Genomic DNA, 21,220 nt, shown 5'->3' with positions numbered 1-21,220 from the left:
ACTCTAACCCAGATACTTCTAATCTAGAGATACTCTAACCCAGATATTTCTACTCTAGAGATACTCTAACCCAGATACTTCTAATCTAGAGATACTCTAACCCAGATATTTCTACTCTAGAGATACTCTAACGTAGATAATTCTAATCTAGACATACTCTAACGTAGATATCTCTAATCCAGAGATACTCTAACCTAGATATTTCTAATCTAGAGATACTCTGTCGCAGATACCTCTGATCTTGGCATACCGTATCGCGAATACTCCTCGCCTGCAGATACTCCGGATATTGTACTTCCCCTCTCGAGAATCTCTATTGTAGGTACTCTCGCTCGAAGGATACTATTTTCTTAGGTCGGACATTGAGCGATCGGCCGGTTCTCCCAAACTCGGGCGCGAAAGAGATTAGTCTTGGCGAGGGACGCTATAAACGGGAACCGCTCGGAGTATTAATCTCGGGAAGTAGGCATCTATCAATGTCCTCGATTAACTCGAGAGGGGTCTACGAGCCCGAGATCTGGTATTCGGGGAAACCGACCCGCGAATCCGCGATTTCGCTCGCATTCCCGAATGCAACGTCGAAAAGAAACGAAACTCGCGCCGCTCGCGCTAGTTTTTCTTTTTTTTTACCCGGGTCTCGTTCGCATCGACGCATTAATATCGAAAAGGAAGGTGAACCGGGCACCGGTCGGTATCCGGTATCGCGGATTCTCGCAGGGCGGCCTCTCAAAGCCCTCGTTCTCATTGTGACTCTTCGAGTCGTTTACCCGATCCTTGGTAAATATTTAGCGCGGTTCCACGTCAAAGGCTGCCAGAAAAGTCGAGAAATCTGGCGCGGCGTGTAACGGCCCTCCCCTGACCAAGGGTCGGTAGTTTTCTACTCTCCGAGTAGCGAGCGGAAGACCGCGGTCGCGCGTTTCTCCGCGAGACCGCTGAAATTTCCTTTTTTTTTTATTTTTTCGAGCTTACCTCTGGCCGTGAGCTTTTTCGTATTTATGATTTTCGCCGCGAACTCGTGGTCGGTACTCTTCTGAACGCATCGCCGCACCACGGAGAAGGCGCCCCTGAAACAGTCGAAAAAACGCGGTTTCCCGTTAATGCGCCATCGAATATTAAAACACGCGCTACGGGACGAGGAAACGTAACGTTCGACGAAACACAACGAATACGTTAATCGAGCCTCTCGAAGGTTTCGTGGCTCTCTCGGTCTCGTTCACTGTCGCGAAACTTCGCGCCCCACCCGAGTACACGGACAGATATATACGTTCGGTCCCTTAAACGGTGACGCGACTCCGGCTGTTCGAGGGCGGAAACTTTCTCGATTACCTCGACACCGGTGTACACCAGACGGGAGAAGTAAAGTTCCAATTGCTGCGAACGGTCCACAGAGCCGTCGATCCTGAGATCGTATCGTCGAGTACGGACCACCGATGGTAACGCCCCGATAGCTTCGTTTCGAACCGGTTCTCGGGCAAACGAGCCAACGGAGAACGTATCGGCGTAAACGATGTTACGCGTTGCTCGAAAGACGATTAGCGGGACGACACAGAGGGAAACGAGACACTACGGCGAACCTCCAGCTTCGATTCACCCGTAGCCTCCGATACGGGACCTCGATGTCCTCCCGATATCGATAATTTCGACTTCGTTTCGATCGAACTACCTGGAATTTTCGAAGGCAACGATACACGAGACACGAGACACGAGACACGAGACACCGTCGCAGCTGAGTATACTATAAGAGTGACTAAATCGAAGGGATAAACGTCCGCGAGCGCCACAGAATTCATTCTTAAGTCTTTGCACTCGAAGCTTTTCTGCTACCGGAAACTAGCACCTCGATGAAATCCTTCGTGTAATCAATTTGAAACATTTTCATTTCAATATTTCGTATACGTGTGTGTACATCTTACAAGAAAGGAGTAATTGAATTTTAATTTAAATTTCAAACCACGATAGTTTTCCAAATTGGAGAGAAGTACACAGAATTAAGAGGCGATCGAGGATCGTCTCTCGAGTGAAAAGGGTCGAGTCTTTCACGGTCGTGGATTATACGGAACGTAATGCGCATCGAAGCTTCGGCGGGTCGAGTAGCCGGTGCGAGTCGCCTTATTAACGTCCAAGTTGAGCGTTTACGGGCAAGCCTCGTCCTCGGTAGATAATTCAACGTACTCGTAACGCGCGTGTCCTTCGCCGGGTGGTCGACCCCCGTCGCGAAACTGGGTAGCATTCGAGCGGGATAAAAAATTCCATCGTGGACAACAATGACCGGGGAAAGACTAAGTGCCGCGACGTGGCTGGACTTCGCAAACGCGAGGGTTTTGTCTTTGGACGTGCATTGTCTTCGAATAATCGGCGAAAGAAACGGAGCCACCGTGGGCGAAGGATGACCCAGATCTCACTGGATGCAATTACCAAACGGGGGAAAGAAGCAGAAATTGAAACTTCTGGCTCGCGGCTGCGCCCCCGGAAGAGATTATTTATTCGCGAACCGTTGATCGTTTCGTCCCGATCGAGTCCGAAAGGTTTCTAGGTTCGGAACAGTCGCAACCCCTCGACGAACGCAAGAAACGAGAATCGAGGACCAATGGGGTGTCTCGACGATCCTCGACGCGTCGCAAATCGACAGTTTTTTGTTTTTTTTTTTTTTCTCGATGGAACAAACGGGCAAGAAAACGGGATGAAAGGTCTCGATCGGTAATTGGCTCTCGACAAGACGAAAAGAGCGACGAGGTCGCGTTACCTGTAGTCCAATGCCGTTGGAAAAATCGTAATCGCGCTAACGGTCCCGCGGGAATCGTGAAACCGTTCCCGCGAAACTTTACGAGCCGCGATCGTTGTCGAGCTCTACCCGCCGTCGGGTAATTGGCAGAATTTATCGTAAGTTGATTCCTTCTACGACTTCGCTGAAAACAATAAGGGCCTCGTTAAGAACTCGTGGCAGATTCCGTCTCGAATCTGGGAACAAGTGGATACCTTTTCCATCGTCCTAACCGCGCGACTCCTCTTTAAAATGGGACGGAGGAGTCCTCGATCCTCGATTCGTCGCGGGAGGTTCTAAAAGTGTACATCGTGGTGGATAATCTAGGATTAAACGGTCTCTAGGTCGTCGATGGATCACTCGTTCGAAGGATGATCGAAACATCTTTTGAAAATGGGATGGAGATTTCAAAATTTGGAAAACCTCTTTCGTAAACAGTCGACCAGACTGCTCTATACCAAGGACGTCATTGGATCCTCGATTCATCGCGGGAGGTTCTAAAAGTGTACACCGAGGTGGATAATCCAGGATTAAACCGCCTCTAGGCCATCGATAGTTGGATCACTCGTTCGAAGGGTGATCGAGACATCGATTCTTGGAATTCCCCGAGCACCGAGGTACCTCGAGTTCGGTTTGGTCCTCTTCGAGGAGGAATCCTCCCCTCGCGGGACCGAAAGACTCGTCCGCGAGGAGCCCGAACAACGTCCACGGTTAGTAGTCTATTTCCAGAAATACGGTGATCGTTAGCCGCGACCGTATATTCCCGTACTGGCCAGACCCTCGAACGGTAAACTCCGCAAATATCATCCATCATCCCCGGGCAAAAAGTGTGGTAGGAAACCGGCGAAGCGCGGCAGGACGAAAGGTCGCGCGAGTACCGTGGTGTACCGCGCGGGCCGAGCCGGGCCGGGCCGGGCCGTGTTGCGGTGCTTGAATCGCGTATCCTTCCTTAAGTAGTTCAAGGCAGCCCCGATCGGCGCAAACGCAACTTTAATGTTTCATCCTGCGGGCGTCGGCGTCGTTGCAGCTACACGGCACCGCCGCGGCGCTCCTGCGCTTGGCCGCGTCGCTCGACGAACGCCGCTCCGCGAGGAAAAAGGGCGAGGCGGGCAGCAACCGGAGCAGCTTGCCCAGTCTCCATGGAGACCGATCATTACCGGAGATTGCACGGTGACCTACGCGATTCGAGGAGAATCGAGCCGATCGCGTGCCGCATCTTGCCGGGACGGTTCGCCTCTCGATTCACCTCGATTCCTCGCAACTTCCTCGACACCGTTCTCGCCCACTTCGATCTTCGCTTTTCACCGTTGCTCGTATTATCGACCCACCCTTGCGAGGATGTCGATTAACCCGCGATTAAGACCGACACGGGACAGAAAGAGAGAGAGAGAGAGAGAGAGAGAGAGAGAGAGAGAGAGAGAGAGAGAGAGAGAGAGAGAGATTGTTTGTACACCGTGATCGTGCAAGGATTTAAGCTAAATCCGTTCCAAGTCGGGTTGTCCCCGACCCACGACTACGATACTTCGGATCGGTGGCTATTTCCGTATCGTCGACGCCACGTTACCGCGAGAAGGTTACGCTTGTCGACGATCGCGCGAACCTACGAGGATCGTATCACTCGCGAAACCGTGCGAAACTTTATCAGAGAAAACGACGCGAGAGGAAAGGTACTCGCACTTCATCGAAACTTGGACTCGGAATACTTCGTATTTGTACGTACGAGGGTGTTCGATTTAACCGGCTACGGATCGACGAGGTAAAGGGTGCAACCTCGGTAACCACGAGCGGTACACCGCTCCGAAAAGATCGTCGGTGAGTTCGGTTCGTAGCCAAGATCGACGCTACGGTTTCGATCGTGATCGATCGTACGATCGTTCGCGAGATCCGGATCGATCCTCGTCCCGGTTCCTTCCGACGTAACCGTGTTACAAGAGGGTAGACCGTATCGGACCCGCGCAGAGTCCGGAGTAGGGACCGACAATGAGTCGGGTCTCGGTTGGACGACGTCCCAAGTATTATATTTCGGACGGATTCCAGATAGCCTCGAAGCTGGAAACTTCGGAATACCAATATGCAGGGAACGGTACGACGAGTGCTTAGCTAGCTCCTCGGGCGAGCACTCGAATCCCTCTTTGCTTTTCCAGCGGTTGAGCCCGGCCTCGGCGTGCTTTTTCACAATTACGTCCCCTGTCGTCTTACGACCGTGTGTCCTTCTTCGTCCAACCGACCGTTTCTCCTCCTCTCTCTCTCTCCGGTACCACGTCCACGGAGGAATGTAAACAGCCGCGTAGAACGGGACAAAACGAAAACGTCGTCGCGGATGGAAAAATAGGTTGAGCAGGCGTGCCCTTTGCCCGCTACGGCGTCAGGAGAGGGGCTTTGTGCGAACCTGCGCGAGTGAATAACGATGACGTTGGCCGTTAGAATGGCGGAGCGATTAAAAGAGACCAGGTACCCCTCCCTAACCCCTCTCTCTTTCTCTCTCTTTTTTTCTCTCTCTGGTTCGCCGTTCTTCTTTCTCTCCTTATTCATTCCCGTTCCTTCGGGGCTGCAGCCGCTACCCCGTGCGCGATAAAACTTTATACGCCCCCTGTCCACGTGACAGGAGATATTCATTAAGTCGGTCGAGGAGGGGAAACCGCGACGCCAAGAGGAATTGAATGTACCGTATTGCGATAAAGCGCGCCGCGACAAATCCCCGATGCCTGCCCGCCTGCCTGCCCGCCTTCCTGCCTGACTGCCTGACTGCCTGCCTGCGAGGATTCTATCTTTAGATCGGGAAATTTCGTTCCACCGCCTTCTTCTCGCCGGTACCGTCGGCGCATTTCAATTTTCTCGGAATCTACGCGCCGCGTCTAACGTCCTGCCCGTTCCGTGCACTCCAATCCGATTCCACGGGACCATAATAGAATATTTCGCGAAATCTTTGTCGGTACGGATCCTCTTTCACGGGAGGATCACCACAGCCGTTGTTGCGACGATCGAACGCGTGGGTTACCGAATCTTTGGTGATTTCTTTCTCGGTAAACGCTTCGCGAGATCGAACGATCGAGGACGATCTCGAGAAGGAGATCGTTCGGGACGAGGACCAGGACGCTGGCCCTGGCAATTTCGTTAATCGCGGCAGACGCGTTTTCCGCTTCGCGAGACGACTCGTTTCCCAAGCGAACCGAAACAGGAACGATCCCGCGCCAAGTGCGGCTCGAGTCGAGCCGTTCGCCAAGCGCGATTAATCGCTGGGACGTAAAGCACCTGGCAAAGTGCATTTCGACGCCGCGGGGACACGAATTTCTACGAGGATCGAGAATCGGTGTCGTTTATTAGACCGGAGTCTCGCTCGGAAACCTTCGTCGAAGGGACACTCGACGTGTGTCCATCTCTGTGTGTGTGTGTGTGTGTACGCTCAGCCATTGAAACTGGGGTCTCGTTAAAGTATTAGCGAAAAAAATCGTAGCAAGATCGAAACGAAGATCGATACTCGAGGACGTGCGATCTACATTATGCAAGAGAGAACGTACCAGAGTCTATAGACGGGGTAGGTTAAGGTTAAGGTTGACGACGAAGCGAATTGGGAACCTAACGCGAACACGTTCGACTTATGAACGCGTATCTGTTAGATTGCGCGAGTTCTCCAGCCTGTTCGTAGCTCCGGAACTCTTACCAATTGCTCGCGGACACCGTTCGAGATCAGGTATCTCTCCTCCTCGTCGAATTCGTATCGAATTCTAATACGATTGCAAAGTTTTCGGATGTCGGTTTGGAAAGAAACCGCGTTCCACGATACCTGGATCTCGTCGATTCGGTTTCTAACTCCGAATCTAACACCGAGGGTAACCCAGTTCCAGAAGTACCTTAAGAAAAATCGGATGCCGACGCAGCTGGTGCAATTACCTCCGTTCGTTTTCGCGTAAATACCGGAAGCGACACCAGGATCGTATTCACTGGAAGAGAATCTAACGTTCAACTGGTACCGTGGATTGTCCCTAATCATCGAACGAGTCTCGACTACTTTCCATGTAGAATTACTAGCTTTGGAATCGCACACTCTAGAGTCCCCGTAAGATCTAACAAACTTTGCTCTCGCAGGACACCAGGATCGTACTCGCTGGAACAGAATCTAACCAACATTCAACTGACATCGTGGATCGTCCCTAATCATCAAACGAGTCAACTACTTTCCATTTGGAATTACTAGCTTTGCAACACACTATAGAGAGTCCCCATAAGATCTAAAAAAACTTTGCCCTCGCAAGACACCAGGATCGTACTCACTGTAACAGAATCTAACCAACGTCCAACTGACGCCGTGGATCATCCCTAATCATCGAACGAATCTCGACTACTTTCCATGTATAATAGAATTACTAGCTTTGGAATCGCACACTATAGAAAAACCCCGTAAGATCTAAAAAACTTTGCTCTCGTAGGACACCAGGATCGTACTCGCTAAAACAATCTAACCAACGTCCAACCGACACCGTGGATCGTCCCTAATCATCGAACGAGTCAACTACTTTCCATGTAGAATTACTAGCTTTGGAACACGCTATAGAGAGTCCATCGTAAGATCCGAAAAACGTTGTCCTCGTACGTACGCTCGGGATACGCTTCGAAAAGTGTATCGTCCATGAAATTCGTGGCGAAAAGGAGCGCGTTTCCACTTGGCGCGATTATCTCCTCGTTGGAGGATTCGTTAGGGAAAATCCGCAGAGGGTCGGCGGATGCGAACAAGTGGAACGGTGGGCGAAAGGGGTCGACGGAAGGGGTAACGGAGGACGGGAGCGGAAGAAGCCACCGACGCAGAAACGGTGGTCGAGCGACACCGGCGGCCTTGAATCGACGACGCGCAACTAGGGCGTGCAAGAGCGACGATGCGCCTTCAAAGCCGAGTTTCCTGCCGCCCGACGACGTTGCGCCTTTGCAGCGAGCGTTGCGACGACACGTCGATACCTTTAAATACACGAGCGGCTTCGGTGCACGTTCCCGTCCACGATCCCGCGATCCCGAGTACCTACGTGTGCACGCTACGTACGTACCTACCTACCTACCTACCTACCTACCTAGCTACGTACCAGGAGGAGCCGTGTCGGCTATAAACGCGTCCCTCTGCAACCCGTTTTATCGTTGATCGATTCCCCCGTCGCGGGAGACCAACGCGACGATCGCGAGCTACCTAGCGTCGTTACGTTTTACGAACGCACCTAGACCGGTCCTCCAATTCGCGAAAATTCTCCACGGAGTACGCGAACCTTCTCCGTCAGGATCCCGCATTTGTCCGTAGCTTCGTACCACGCGCTCGACATCCAGTACGTACGTACATCCGAGAAGTTTGCGACGCTTTTACTCCATGGACTCTGCACCGGGAGATCCTTATCCGGAGCTTTACGGTTAGTCGAGAGACCCTTTTTACTCGCGAAGTTTACCCACCGTGCGCGAGACTTCGATCCGTTCGGTGTACCGCGTTGCTCGCGGAACGTTCGGTTATCGTTTAGGAACTTTCGAGTACGCGAGAAAGTGTTTTTAAAGAGGTCGTTGACCAAAGTCTGCTCACCTTCGCGAAACTCGGATACGTCGGACGTATCGAGAATTTCGCGAAAGGTTCGCTCGGTATCTGGAAACTTTAGGGTATCTTCGCGAGTGGAAGTTCGAAACTCTTATCGAGGGTGACCGAAGTCGATCCGTTCCCCCGTTTAACGCGCCACGGGTTTCTCGGAACGTGTCTCCGGCGACTACCGAGAAACTTACGACACCCTGTACGGAAGTGTTCTTATCGAGCGTTGTAAAAGAGTTTATTAACGAAAGTCGAGCTATCTCCGCGAGACCGCGAGAATTTATTTAACCGTATCGCGGGTTTCTCGGAACCCTCGGTTACCGTTTAAAAACATTAGGATATCCCTGTGTACGGAAGTGCTCTTATCGAGTGTCGTAAAAGAGGTTATTACCCAAAGAGTTGACCTACCCCGCGAGATCTGTTTAACATATTGCGGGTTTCTTAGAACGTATCCCCGGTAACTGGCTAGAAACTTTACGATATCCCCCTGTACGGAAGTGCTCTTATCGAGCGTTACAAAAGGGGTTAACCAAAGCGACCTATCTCTCTCTCTCGCTCTCTCTGTTCGCCCATCTCTCGGACCTCGTTTCACACGGTCTTCTCTCCGAGTTCTCTCTCGTAACGAGTAACAATCTTGGAATTTTATAAATCCCCCTCCCCCTACCGTCGTTGCTCCGAGGAAACTTTTTAACAACTCGACGAAATCTGCGTCTTCGGCGAATCCCTCAAAGTGCCAAGAGGTACCGGATTCATAATGAATGTCAAGAAGCTTCGCTGTGCATGTACAAAGTTGATCAAAGTTCTACGGTCGGACGTCAATTTATCCAGGCTTTTCTCTACACCCTCGTCGTCTGGTAACCGTCCAGGGGTTTTACGATGTTCGTGGGTAAAAAGAAGTAAAAAAAAAAGGAAGAAATTCCCCCGCCGGTGTGGCTCTGGGAAACTTTTTAACAACTCGTCGGGACTGGCAGATTCGAGGAAGCGACCTGGAACGATTACGGTGTTTCGACTTGGCATCGGACCCACCGTCGAACGCGAAACCCGACTTGGATGTCTTACGGGTAGGCAGGCAGTCGCGTTGCGCGCGCACATCCTGCAGAATCCTAACCCGCGGGGTTATAGCGTCGGATCAGTGTCACGTGACGCATCGTAAAACGTGTTCCCTGCACTTTGCATGGCTACCTGCTCGCCCTACTTCCATCCGACTACTACCGATCGCGGTACCGCCGCGTGCATGCGTACACGCCGTTGGGTTACGAGATACGATAACCGACAACGCGATATCGAGGGATTCGTCGTTTTAGAGAAATTTCAAAGTGAACCACCGATCGACGCCAATGGTTCCTTCGCGAAAATTACTTCTTTCGTTGCGTTGCATTTCGTTCTCGATGAACCAGAGTCCTCTGGGTCTGTTAGACCATCATCGGGATTCTTTCTAACGCGATTATTTTCAACGCGATCGTTTCCAACGCGATCGCTCGAGATTTCGTATTCGTAAATCCTGACGTACACACCGTCAAATTATGCGATACGATAAGCGACAACGCGATATCGAGGGATTCGTCGTTTCAGAGAAATTTCAAAGTGAACCACCGATCGACGTCAATGATCGTTCCTTCGTGAAAATTACGTTCTTTCGTTGCGTTTCATTCCTTCTTGAAGAACCAGAGTCCTTCTCCGGGTCCGTTAGACCATCACCGTGATCTTCTACAACGCGATCGCCCGAGATTTTGTATCCGTAGATCCTGACGCGATCGAGACGAGTTACGAACGATCTCGAAACCACCGACGCCGAAAGAACCCCTCCGGAGCGCTTTTGTTTTTGAAATACGATCGTATACGATTCAGAGGGCGTGAAAGGCGCATAATTCAACCCTCCCCGGAGTTGGCGCGCTCGTAGGGATCTCGAAAAGCTGTAAACCGAATGGCCCCTAATGGTACGTCGTGTCTGGGCCGATTTGGAAAAGTAACCGACACACTAACAACGGGAACACGGAGCTAACGATCGCCAACATCCTCCTCTTCTTTTTCTTTCTTTTTCTTTTTCTTCTCCTTCTTCTTCTTCTTCGTGAACGAAGGAATTACCCACTCTCATAAGGATAAGGAGGATTGCGGTTAACCGACGGCCTCGGATTGCTCGCAAGGTGATTTCCCTTGGGACGTCTGGTTCCCGTGTTCCCCAACAGGCCGTTACCGTATTACAATCTCGTTCGCTTACGCGAAAAAGTAGGGAATTCGCTCGATCCCGGTGTGTCCGTGTCGTCCGGCGAAACCCCGTCTACGTTTTCCTCCACGGTTGCACGCGCGTTGTCTCTAATTGCATCGAAACGCGCCACGGGGGAGAACGGACGAGCCTCGTAGACGAAACAACCATCGTCCACTCGTTCGCGTTGGTCTCGAGTTCACACCGACAAAGATAATTAAAACGTAGTCGTCCGCGATCGGTTCGCGATTCGACCAAGTACGATGAACGTTGCTCGAAATCCTCACCGTGGATCATCCGGTAGATCCTGCCTCAGACGCGTCGCTATTCAACGCTCCGTTCGAACTGATTATCCGTTAACGAACGATCGAGTAATTGGAGGCTCTTGGAACAATTAACAGCGTCGCGTCCGAGACACGAATGGATAAGCCTGCTCGGTGAGTCCACCGTCAGACTCGGACGCGTGAACGAGCTAATATTGCCCTTTGTGGCGAAAACGTAACTCATCGAGCAAAATGTGACACAACGATTGGCAACCGTCGCGTTATCGCTTTCGACGTATCGCTGGAATCGATACTCGGTTGCCTCGTCGGGTGAAACGTGCCCATCGAGTGGTCTTCTCGTCGACGAAGCCAAGAATTTTTTGGAAGACTAAGCACTTTCGCGGTACGAAGATCTCGACCGCGAGAGCGGAACCGAACCACTCGTAGCACCTTCGAGTAGGTATAGAAGACCGAGATAATCAATTATCTCGAACGGTTAATTTTTGTTCGTTGTAACGAGCGGTGTCGCGTGAGTCCTCGGCCTCTTTTCATCGACACCCCCGTGTTGTATCCCGTAGAATTGAATGGACATACCGGTCCGTGGGTAAATCCGGGATTTATCATCGAGCCGCGTTCCAATTTCCAATGAACCGTCTCCCCACCCCTGTCCCCACCTTTCCAACGTTAGCCACATCCATTCCTTCTTACGTAGGATCCGCGATCGGCGGACTGTCATAAATCCTCTTTCACGCTGACCCCAAGGCATTTTCAGCCCGGCGGCCGAACAAAGCTGCCCTCCTCCTCCTCCTACTCCTCGTCCACCTACCTCCCTCTCCTGTCGCTCGGCCCTGCCGTTTTATTATTTTTTTTTTTTTTTTTTCGTTCGTCGTCGCTTGAAAGCTTTCTTTCGCCTTTTTGTTGACGCACGCGTGTGTATCGTTGTGTCGCGCTATTCCGTGTCAACTGTCTGCCGGAGCAGTATGTAGAACAATGGAGCGGCGAGCCGAGACTGGCTGCAATAGTTCTGCCGACGTTTCGCATTCATCCGCGGCCGCGATGCAAAAAGGAGAACTGCCGTGGCGGAAAAAAGAAACCAGAGAGAGAGAGAGAGAGAGAGAGAGAGAGAGAGAGAGAGAGAGAGAGAGAGAGAGAGAGAGAGAGAGGAGAAAAAAAAGAAGGGGAAGGGAAACACAAAAAGGAGCGAAAGGAAGAATGAATCGTCGCTACGCCGGGGCTTTGACGGCCGAGACAAGGCCCCCGTACACCGATACATTAACGATTCCATTCGCGATGTCGTCGACCCACATCTACGCGCCGCCACCCTTGGACCGATCGTGTACCCGGGAGACCGGGGGACTCCTGAAATAAATCCTAAAGCGATCACCACTTCGACTCGATGGGGATTTTACGCGAGCTTGCTCTCCGTTGGCTCGCGTTGCTTTATTTATGAAAACTGGGGAGGAGGGTGAGGGACGAGACTCGAGGAACTTGGACGAAATTTCCGAGTGTCCCTAGCGAACAGATACTAGGATCTATAGCGGATCTAGATACGCTAGAGATTGTTCCAGTTCTTCACAGTCTTCGCTTCGATCGTCCAACGACTCACCTTTCCGAAACTTTCGTCCGATATTTGCACGAAGATTATATAGAAATTTCCAAAAGAAGAAACTATAGAAACTCTCGTTGATGGTTTCCTATCCCCCATTTCCAAATTTTCACTCCCCTCTGTACCTATCCCTTACAACGATCCCTCCCGCGACAGACACAAATTTTCCTCCGGTTCGTTAACCGCCTCGTATCCCGAAGAAGATGGATCGCCTGGATTTCGAAAAATTCGTAGACGTTTCTCGAGACGGCTCGTGAACGATCGTGAGAAATTTTAATAGGATCGGTATTGCGGTTCCGTGGCTAGAAATTGCAAAAGGTGTTCGCAATTCGTGAGATCGGAACGTAAAATCGGCCTTAAACGCGGAGGGGGTGGTTCGTCCCGTTGGTCGCGGTTCCATCGTCTGTGAAGCGGCACGGGGGTGCAAGGGGGATCGTGACGGAGACGGAGAATACTGGAAAGGCGAGTGTGGCGATGGAGGGTGTCGAGGGGATGAGGGTTGGCCGGCTCGACCGGGCGGGGATGGCTTTGGCTGGTCGATACTTCGTTCCACGGCAAGCTCTCCGCGTTCCTCGCGACCCGAGGGGTGCGGGCTGGTTATCGTGGCACAGCCCCTGATCCTGCCGGCTGGACATCCACCTTCGTACGCGTAATCTCGGAAGAACGCTAATCACGGATACAAACGTCTTCTCGGTGAAGTTCGCGCGAACCGAATGCTCGATCAGGATCCTCGCGATGAGGGTAGTTTTCATCGACGATAGGGATTTGAGACAGCTCGCGAAAACGTTCCTCCGATCCTTCGAACCACCTTCTATCTCGATACTCTGTAACCCTTTCACAGCGAGGCGTTCAGAAATGAATTGCGCTCTGGGCAGCTGGCACGACGCGTAGAGTATGCAATTTTTTAGAGTACGTAAGCATTGTAAATCGAAAGGTCCACCATGTGGAAAAGAAATTTCTCATACCATTTCAGAGTTTTACCGATAACAAATGAATCAACGCCAAAAAGTGCTGTTCGCTCGAAGGGAGCGTCTACAGCTGAGAGCCTAAAGGCGCTGTTCGTCGCGGAAGGGTTAACCTTCGATCCATTCTCCTTTCGAGAGATCTCGAGAATCTTTCTGGAGAAAAAATATCTCCAATCCCCGAAACTCGTGTTTGTAGCTTCACTAATGGAACAAGAGGAAGCGAAGAACTGTCCGCTTGCGAGAACTTTGATCGTGGAAAAACGTGTAGCTACGAATCGTGCCAAGAACCGCTTCTACGGGAACGGTTTGCGTCTCGAACGATGGAAGAGATCGAAAAATATTTCTCGTCGTTTAGAACGGTTCGAGTGTTAACGGGAAACGTAATTTATTCACCGATAGTTTTTCGCGAAACGAGGGGCGGTTTCTAACCGGGGAGTCTTCGTGTAGCGACGACGAAGAACAACGCAAGTTCCCGGGTTGGACCGATGTTGAACGTTTGTACAAAGTCTGACAGTTCGCGGTCTTTCCTCGTAAGTTGGAGGAATGTCTTGGCGACAGTTGAGGGGGTTGGAGGGTGAACGGGGGGCGTTACGATTCCGCTTCTCGGAGGCAGACGTTTAGTATCGATTCCAGTAATCTTGGACCGGTCTGAGAACAAACGTCCCCTTCCGGTGGCCCTGTTCCGCCAGGCACGAAAATAGGGTACCGGGAAACTTTGCGTTCGCTCGCGGCCGCGATACGGAATACCGATATTCGTTATTGTTGTTATTAAACGAGTTTATCGCCAGCAGGCGAAAACGCTCCAAGGGTCGTTTCGACGTAACGATACACGTCGGTAGCTTTGTTTAAAAATATTGTTACCGCGCTGTTTAATTTCATCGCAGGTTTTAATCGCATTTGATTCCGTCCCCTCGACGACTCCTCTCTGTAAACTCCGAACAGAATGTAATACACGGAATTGTAACGGAGGGGTATTAAACAGACATTGTCGCTGAATCGACATCCGTTAATTAAATGTCACAGCGCGTTTCGCTCGGGAACGTTGCAAAGGATCAAAGTTCGAGACCGAAATCGAAAAGAGATCGATCCCATCGAGCGAAGCCGGAGAGACCCGAGAAGTTATCGGATACGCGTACGCGAACGGATAAGTCGAGATAAAATATTTCTCTTTTCTTTCTTCTTTTTCTTTCCATCTTTTCTTTTTTTTTTCGCTACGATATCGCGAATCGAAAACCCTATTTCCGACAGCTCCTCCTCCGCGAACGGAGGAATATCCGACCGAACGGAAATCGGTATCGACTATCGACGTACCCTTAATTAAACGTCGAAAGCTGTTTCGTTCGGAAGTACTCCGCGAGACTCGAAACCCTCGCGGATCGACCCTTTGGTGCGCGCTTAAATAGAAAATCGGGGAATTGGCGTTCGCGCGTTTAACGCGACGAATCAAGAATAGGATTTCTGACAAGTTTTCCGCGGGAACTGTAACCCAAAGGCACGGATCCTGCACGGGAAATCGGTATCGGGCATCGACGTACCTTAATTAAACGTCACGACGTGTTTCGTCCGGGAACCCCGCGAGAACGATCAAAGTTCGAGCTCGAGATCGATAAGAGCACGGCCCTTTCGGACATTTCCAATCTCACGTCCGAATACCGGCCAGTTTTAAAATGCATGGAATCAGGGAGTAACCGAAACCTGTCCCACCGCGCGCGTGGCTTCTCTATGCCGATGGAATAATGCAAATCTCCCGGTCCAATAATGAGAGGTAACCAGGTTACCGGGGGACCCGATGCCCGGTATTCGCGCGACGACGCGCCAACCTACAATATCCGGACACCTTTTCACTCGGACGATTCGCTCGAGCGAACAAGAGCCGCGAGTTGAACGCCACCGCGAACAATATGAACAATATTGCGATACATTTTCGATTTACTTGCGCGCGAGCTACCTCTCCCCCCTTGTGCTTCCCTGCTCCGCTATTGTAACCGAAATAAATTTCGAAACTCCGAAGAGGGCACCCGAAGATATTTCTACCATTGTGTCGATGCTTCTGCGCTCTGGCAGCGTAGGCGAAGTAAACGTGGACTGTTTTGAGACACCTAGGACCGATGAGTTCTTCCTTCGTTCGTGTGGACCTTATTTGTCAATCGTAACGATATTTTTGCGACATTCTTGCATTATTGGAAAATAAATGTGGAAATTTTTAAGACACCTAGAACCGATAAGTTCTTCCTTCGTGAACGTAAACCTTATCTGTTAATCGTAACGATATTTTTACTTTTACGACACTCTTGCACTAGTGGAAAATAAATATGAAAATTTTGAAGACACCTAGAACCTGATAAGTTTTTCCTTCGTCCGCGTGAACCTTATCTACCAATCGTAACGATATTTTTGCGACACCTTTGCACTACTGAGAAATAAATGTGGAAATTTTGAAGACACCTAGAACCGATAAGTTTTTCCTTCGTCCGCGTAAACCTTATCTACCAATCGTAACGATATTTTTGCGACGCTCTTGCACTATCGGAAAATAAATGTGGAAATTTTAAAGACACCTAGAACCGATAAGTTCTTCCTTCGTCCGCGTGAACCTTATCTACCAATCGTAACGATATTTTTGCGACGCTCTCGCACTATCGGAAAATAAATGTGGAAATTTTAAAGACACCTAAAATCCAGCACGTTCTTACATCCGCGTATACTTTACCAGTCAGTCGTACTTTACCGTTTTCGATACAATTCGAGTTCCATCGAGGTTGAACGTTTGTCATCGGGAACACGGTGAACACGGCGGTCGTCTCCGTCGGTAGTTGCAGGGTGCAAAGAAGAAAATAATCGTCGTAGGCTCGAAGCCACGGGGTAAAAATACACTTTACGATGAGATCGCGTGTTAAGGCAGGTGTAAGCAACCCGGTCCGGTTCGGTTCGGTTCCTTTTCATCGATTCGCTCGGTTTTAGAGGCCGCAGGGTTGGATATAACTCGGGATCTCCCAATAATAGGAGGTAACTGGGTAACGATGCCCAAAGCAGCGCGGTATTACTGTACCGTACTCACCGTCTAAATTATGCCTTGGCCGGGCTATTTAAGCACGAAACGACGAAAGTAGTGTCTGCCCGTCGGACGGGGGACAACGGGATATTCGAGCGCGTAATTTACGTGCACTTTTGCCCAGGGGTGGGATTAATAGCTCGTGTTTGTCCGCTTTCGGTTCTCGGGTTAATTGAAATTTCCACGTGGAAACGATGATCCCGTAGACACGGGACATTAGGACCGTTAGTACCCTATCTGTCTCTCCGCGCGAGGCTAATATCGAAGTTCCCTTCGACTCTCGCTGTTTCGAAGATTAATATTTCATCGGGAGGGACGGTTTGTCCGGGTTCGGAAACTTTGGCGAACGTGGATCGATTCGAATTACGCGACACCGGTTACGAGAACGAAACATCGAACCGAGGATCGACCTACCGACCGCGCGAACCGAAAAAGGACGAAACGTGTTTCATAGACGTACGATTCGCGTCTGATCTTACGATAGGCTCGAGACAAAAGTTTACCGCGGTTCTCGGATCGGGTGGCTCTTCCGCCCCGTAATTAGGTTATTGGTAAATAATCGAGTTAAATCGATCGGTACGGAATACGCTCCATCCTCCGGCGCGCAACAATCGCGAGGAGAAGCCTGTTCGATTCGAGACAGCTCGTGGTTCCGCGTTACGGCCGGCTCGCGCGCTGGAAACAGGAAGACGACACTGTTCGTACACGATGGATCGGGAAGGATTTTCGTCGCGTATAGGAAACTTCCATCCGGTCGTAAAACCTCGCCCGTTAACGATACAAGATAACCGTGTTACTTTATCTTCGATAAATGGGGTGTAGTCGACGCGCAATATTACGCGAGAGTAGACCCGGTTCGATACACGGTTCGAACAACGCGAGTTACTTATCGACACCTTGGTAACTTCTAGAGGCGAACGTTTCGATACGAGAAATTGATCGTTAGAATTTTAATAGACCGACGGGGTTCGAGAGGTGTTGCGAAACTTTTAAGAGAACCTTTCGAACGATCGAGGAAGCAATTTCCGGACGACTCGAATCGATTCATCGAGGAAGCCGAGAATTATTCGATGGGAGGTACGGTGACGAGGACCGTTGAAAACATTTCTTCGAGGCGGAGGCGCTAACGTTTTAACGCGCACTCGTATTCGAAGCAAGGGGAGATTACAAGCGGACAGGATAGATGAAAGGCAGCCAGCCAGCCAGCCAGCCAACGTCTGAAAGTAAAAGAATTCCTCTTCCCTTTCTACGTCCACTTGTACCGCGGTACTCTTCCGCGCGGCGTTTTTCGCGCCTCTGGTGTCCGCCACGAGCCCATCCAACCAACGTAACTTAATACCTGCTGTTAATTAGTCACGTGTAACGGGTGAGCTAGTTACGGTGACGCTCGGAGACGAGGTCGAGCATCGTCGTGCACACAAAATGCGAACCTTGACAACGAGGAACAGCTACTTAACGCGTGACACAGTTAATGCAGGCTCCTTGGCACACGACGAGATAAGTCGTGTTCAACCGACCGATGCTTTACGATCGAAGGTTAATCGTGGTAAATGCCTCTCGAATGGCAACAATTCGTTGAAATTTCTCTTACAATGTTCTCCCGGTTCGTTCGAATCGATACAGGTTCCGCGAAACCCATGCGGGATGCATTCTTCGCGATGCATCCTATTTTCACGAACGCGAACGTGTTCCTTTTCCGGTGATCATTTTCGAGGAACAAACTGGGTCGTTAAAACGACCACGGTCCCGAGTGAACGAATTCTCTTACGGTTAACTGCTTAACGTATCGGTGCTAATCCAATTGGTGTTAATTCGATCTAACTGGTATAATTCGTTATTAGATACGACCTTTCTCCTTCTTGCGGGCAACTGTACGATTTCACCGTTAAAAAGTGTCCGTCTTCGATGACCGGGAACACTTTGGTATTTTCGAACGTTGACGTAAGTGATTTGTCCGAAACAAAAATAGAAGATATTCTTGAACAACGAATGAAACATTTTCACACCGGTTGAATAGATTGTTCGATAAGTTTCGTCCTTCGATACAACTTCTCGAACGGTACTGTTCAATGAGTTTTGTCGTTCGATAAAACTTCTAGTACTGTTCAATGTACTCCTGTTGGATAAGTATTGTCGTTCGATGAACAACCTGGTAGAATTACCCGAGACACAAGCCTAGGATACTTCTTTCTACAACGTTCTCGATTGCAACCTGCAGTTCGATGCATCTCGACGCGTACTCTCGTTGACTCTGCACTAGCAAGTCTTTACGACGAGTGTCTTTCTCGGCTCTCGATGACTCGATCGTATAAAAAACCGTGCAAGTCGTCCAATCGTAGCTGTCCGGCACCGATGAACGACGAGTAACCGAAGTGACTTCGAACGGACCGGTTAGAGGATCGCTGGAGTGCTTCGCGAGTGCTCGCGAAAGAGAAATTGCAAACTGTTCGATTCGAGGACGAAAGCCGAGAACGGTTCCCATCGGGAGGACTCAACGGGATACAATTTCAACGAGACAGCAACGTGCAACGTCAGAACCCGCGGAGGATGACGGAAGCCGAGCGTCGACTCGAATCAATAGGTTCGACACGGTATCGAGTTCCACGGCCAGAGACAGGACGTAGGTGTCCGTCTCGTCGTAATTCGCGCGAGATCTGAACTTTGAATCGATCGCTCGAGTCGTCTCGACGCTCGTTCCAATTGGCACCGCGATTACGGCGCATCGACGCGTACCGATCCGAACGGTACGCGATTAAAAACGTTTTCGAAAGAAACCTTCGTGTCCCGCATACTCGAGATCGAGACGAAACGAGCGAGACGTTCCATCGCGTTCCACCTGGACGAACGATCGATCTCTCCGACGAGAAGACAGCGAGAAAAAAAAAAAGAAAAAAACGCACACACGTGAAAATATTCCATTGTTCCGCGAAACGTTTATCGCGGAATCCGCGTATTTGTCCGCGTAACCGGAAACCGCAACGGGGAAACAGCGGCAAAGCGATTTTAATATTTCAATTTGCGTTACAATTTCCCTCGATGCGGGAAAACGAACTTTCGAGTACTCCGATATCGCGTATTCGCAGAGAGGTGAAACTTCAATATTTTATCGTCACGAACCACTCGAGTTTTATCATTAATTTCCTTCCAGCGTTTTTTTACCACGAACACGGTAACGAGTTCTATCGGTGCCGAATGTGAATCTTATCTTTGCAATTTTATCGAGACCGTTTCCTTCTTAATCTTAACCGGAAGAAGGATCTTATCTCGCGAGAAACGATACGACCGTCAACGCCCGTAACGTTCGCGTTCTCATTTCTCGCGCTCTTTCGTTCTTTCTTTCTTCTCTACAATTTCCCTCGTATTATTGTAATTGGTCGCTCGGGTTCCTCGAGAGACTCTCCCCACCGATCTCCCGAGCCTAAAAACCGGGTACTCGGTTTTGGTCTCCGAGGTGGCCTTGACCAGCCAATTAATTTCGCCGCGACCCAGATTCCACGAAAATTAATTTCTCACGAGAGCAACATCGCGATAAGAGTCGTCCATCGTGCTTTAGCGACTCTCTCTCTATTTCTCTTTTTCTCTCTCTCTCTCTCTCTCTCTCTCTCTCTCTCTCTCTCTCTTTCTCTCTCTCGCGATAACTCGATCTTGCGCGTCACCGATCGACCATAACGGACATCGAGACCACGCTATTGGACAAAAATCGAGAATATTTTTCTTTCGAGCTTCGAAGCATCGAGAACCGAGGGACAAACGACGATATAATTGGCCCGAGTCGAGGACGATCGAGATGAATGATTAAACGAGGCGTGTCTTCTTTCCACTCGGCCGTAATGATCGCGCGACGAAGTTGGTTCGCGCACACTTGGACAGAGTTGCTCGAAGTAAACTCGACCGATGACAGACATTCGTAATTGAAGTACGACGTTGCTCACGAGCGACCTTTCCCATCGAAATCGCTATAAGATAATCGCGCGTCTCCCAAGTTTCGCTACTCCCTGAAACTATAATGTACGCGCGAAACTTTCGAATGTTTTCCACGTTTTCCACTCGCTTTTCCATGTTTACTCGCTATTCGTTACTCTTCCGAACGATCCTCGCTTACCTAATTACCCAAATAAGATCGATCTTCGTCCGTTGTTAAGAACGTTTACAAATCGAGTCCGATCACGTGGAACGAAAGTTTCAGTGTTCCCAAAAGTTTCTGTTCCCAGAAACGGAACGATTTGAAACTTTATCGAAGGACCCCGGAGGAACGTTCTAATCGACCGGATTCATTTCTAACGTCATCGAGAAGAGGGAACTTTGACCTTTCTCGCGAGGAACCCAATTCCAGACTAAAAGACCGATTTGCGTTAACATCGGACACTTGGAATCGTCGAGACAATTGGGACAAATAATTTCGAGCACGGTGATCCCCTACAAGTAGTGGAAACCGAAGAGATCTACCCTAACAGGAACATGGAACCAAATTCAAGGTATTCGAACACTACGAATCCACGTCTATAGATTTCGACCGCTTCCTAACGCGTAATTACCAAATAGTAACAAAACACGATCCATTTGCGCCATTTTTGGAAACGAAACTCTCGACTGTACACGTCCCTCGAACACTACGAATCCACGTTTATAGATTTCGACCGCTTCCTAACGCGTAATTACCAAATAGTAACAAAACACGATCCATTTGCGGAATTTTTGGAAACGAAACTCTCGACAGTACACGTTCCTCGAACAAGGGGAAAGTATCCAGATCCCCTTCTCGACGAGCAGTAAATATACCAAGATACCCAAGGAGATCGCTCCGAGATATCCAGCGTCC

General features: G+C 50.0%; 1 protein-coding gene across 35 annotated transcripts in view; it reads right to left on the bottom strand.

Annotated features, from left to right (window-relative positions):
- Camkii (Calcium/calmodulin-dependent protein kinase II) overlaps positions 1-21,220 on the bottom strand; it is a 136,440-nt gene that overhangs the window by 88,450 nt on the left and 26,770 nt on the right. For all 35 annotated transcript variants that reach the window (XM_076317960.1, XM_076317925.1, XM_076317932.1 and 32 more), the window contains exon 2: positions 970-1,064. In XM_076317960.1, the coding sequence (XP_076174075.1) occupies positions 970-1,064 (95 nt within the window). The remainder of the gene's footprint in view (positions 1-969; positions 1,065-21,220) is intronic.

The sequence above is a fragment of the Ptiloglossa arizonensis genome, chromosome 8, assembly GCF_051014685.1.
Source record: "Ptiloglossa arizonensis isolate GNS036 chromosome 8, iyPtiAriz1_principal, whole genome shotgun sequence".
Lineage (NCBI taxonomy): Eukaryota > Metazoa > Arthropoda > Insecta > Hymenoptera > Colletidae > Ptiloglossa > Ptiloglossa arizonensis.
Note: the sequence above shows the minus strand (reverse complement) of the source record. Positions and strands in the feature narration are given on the sequence as shown.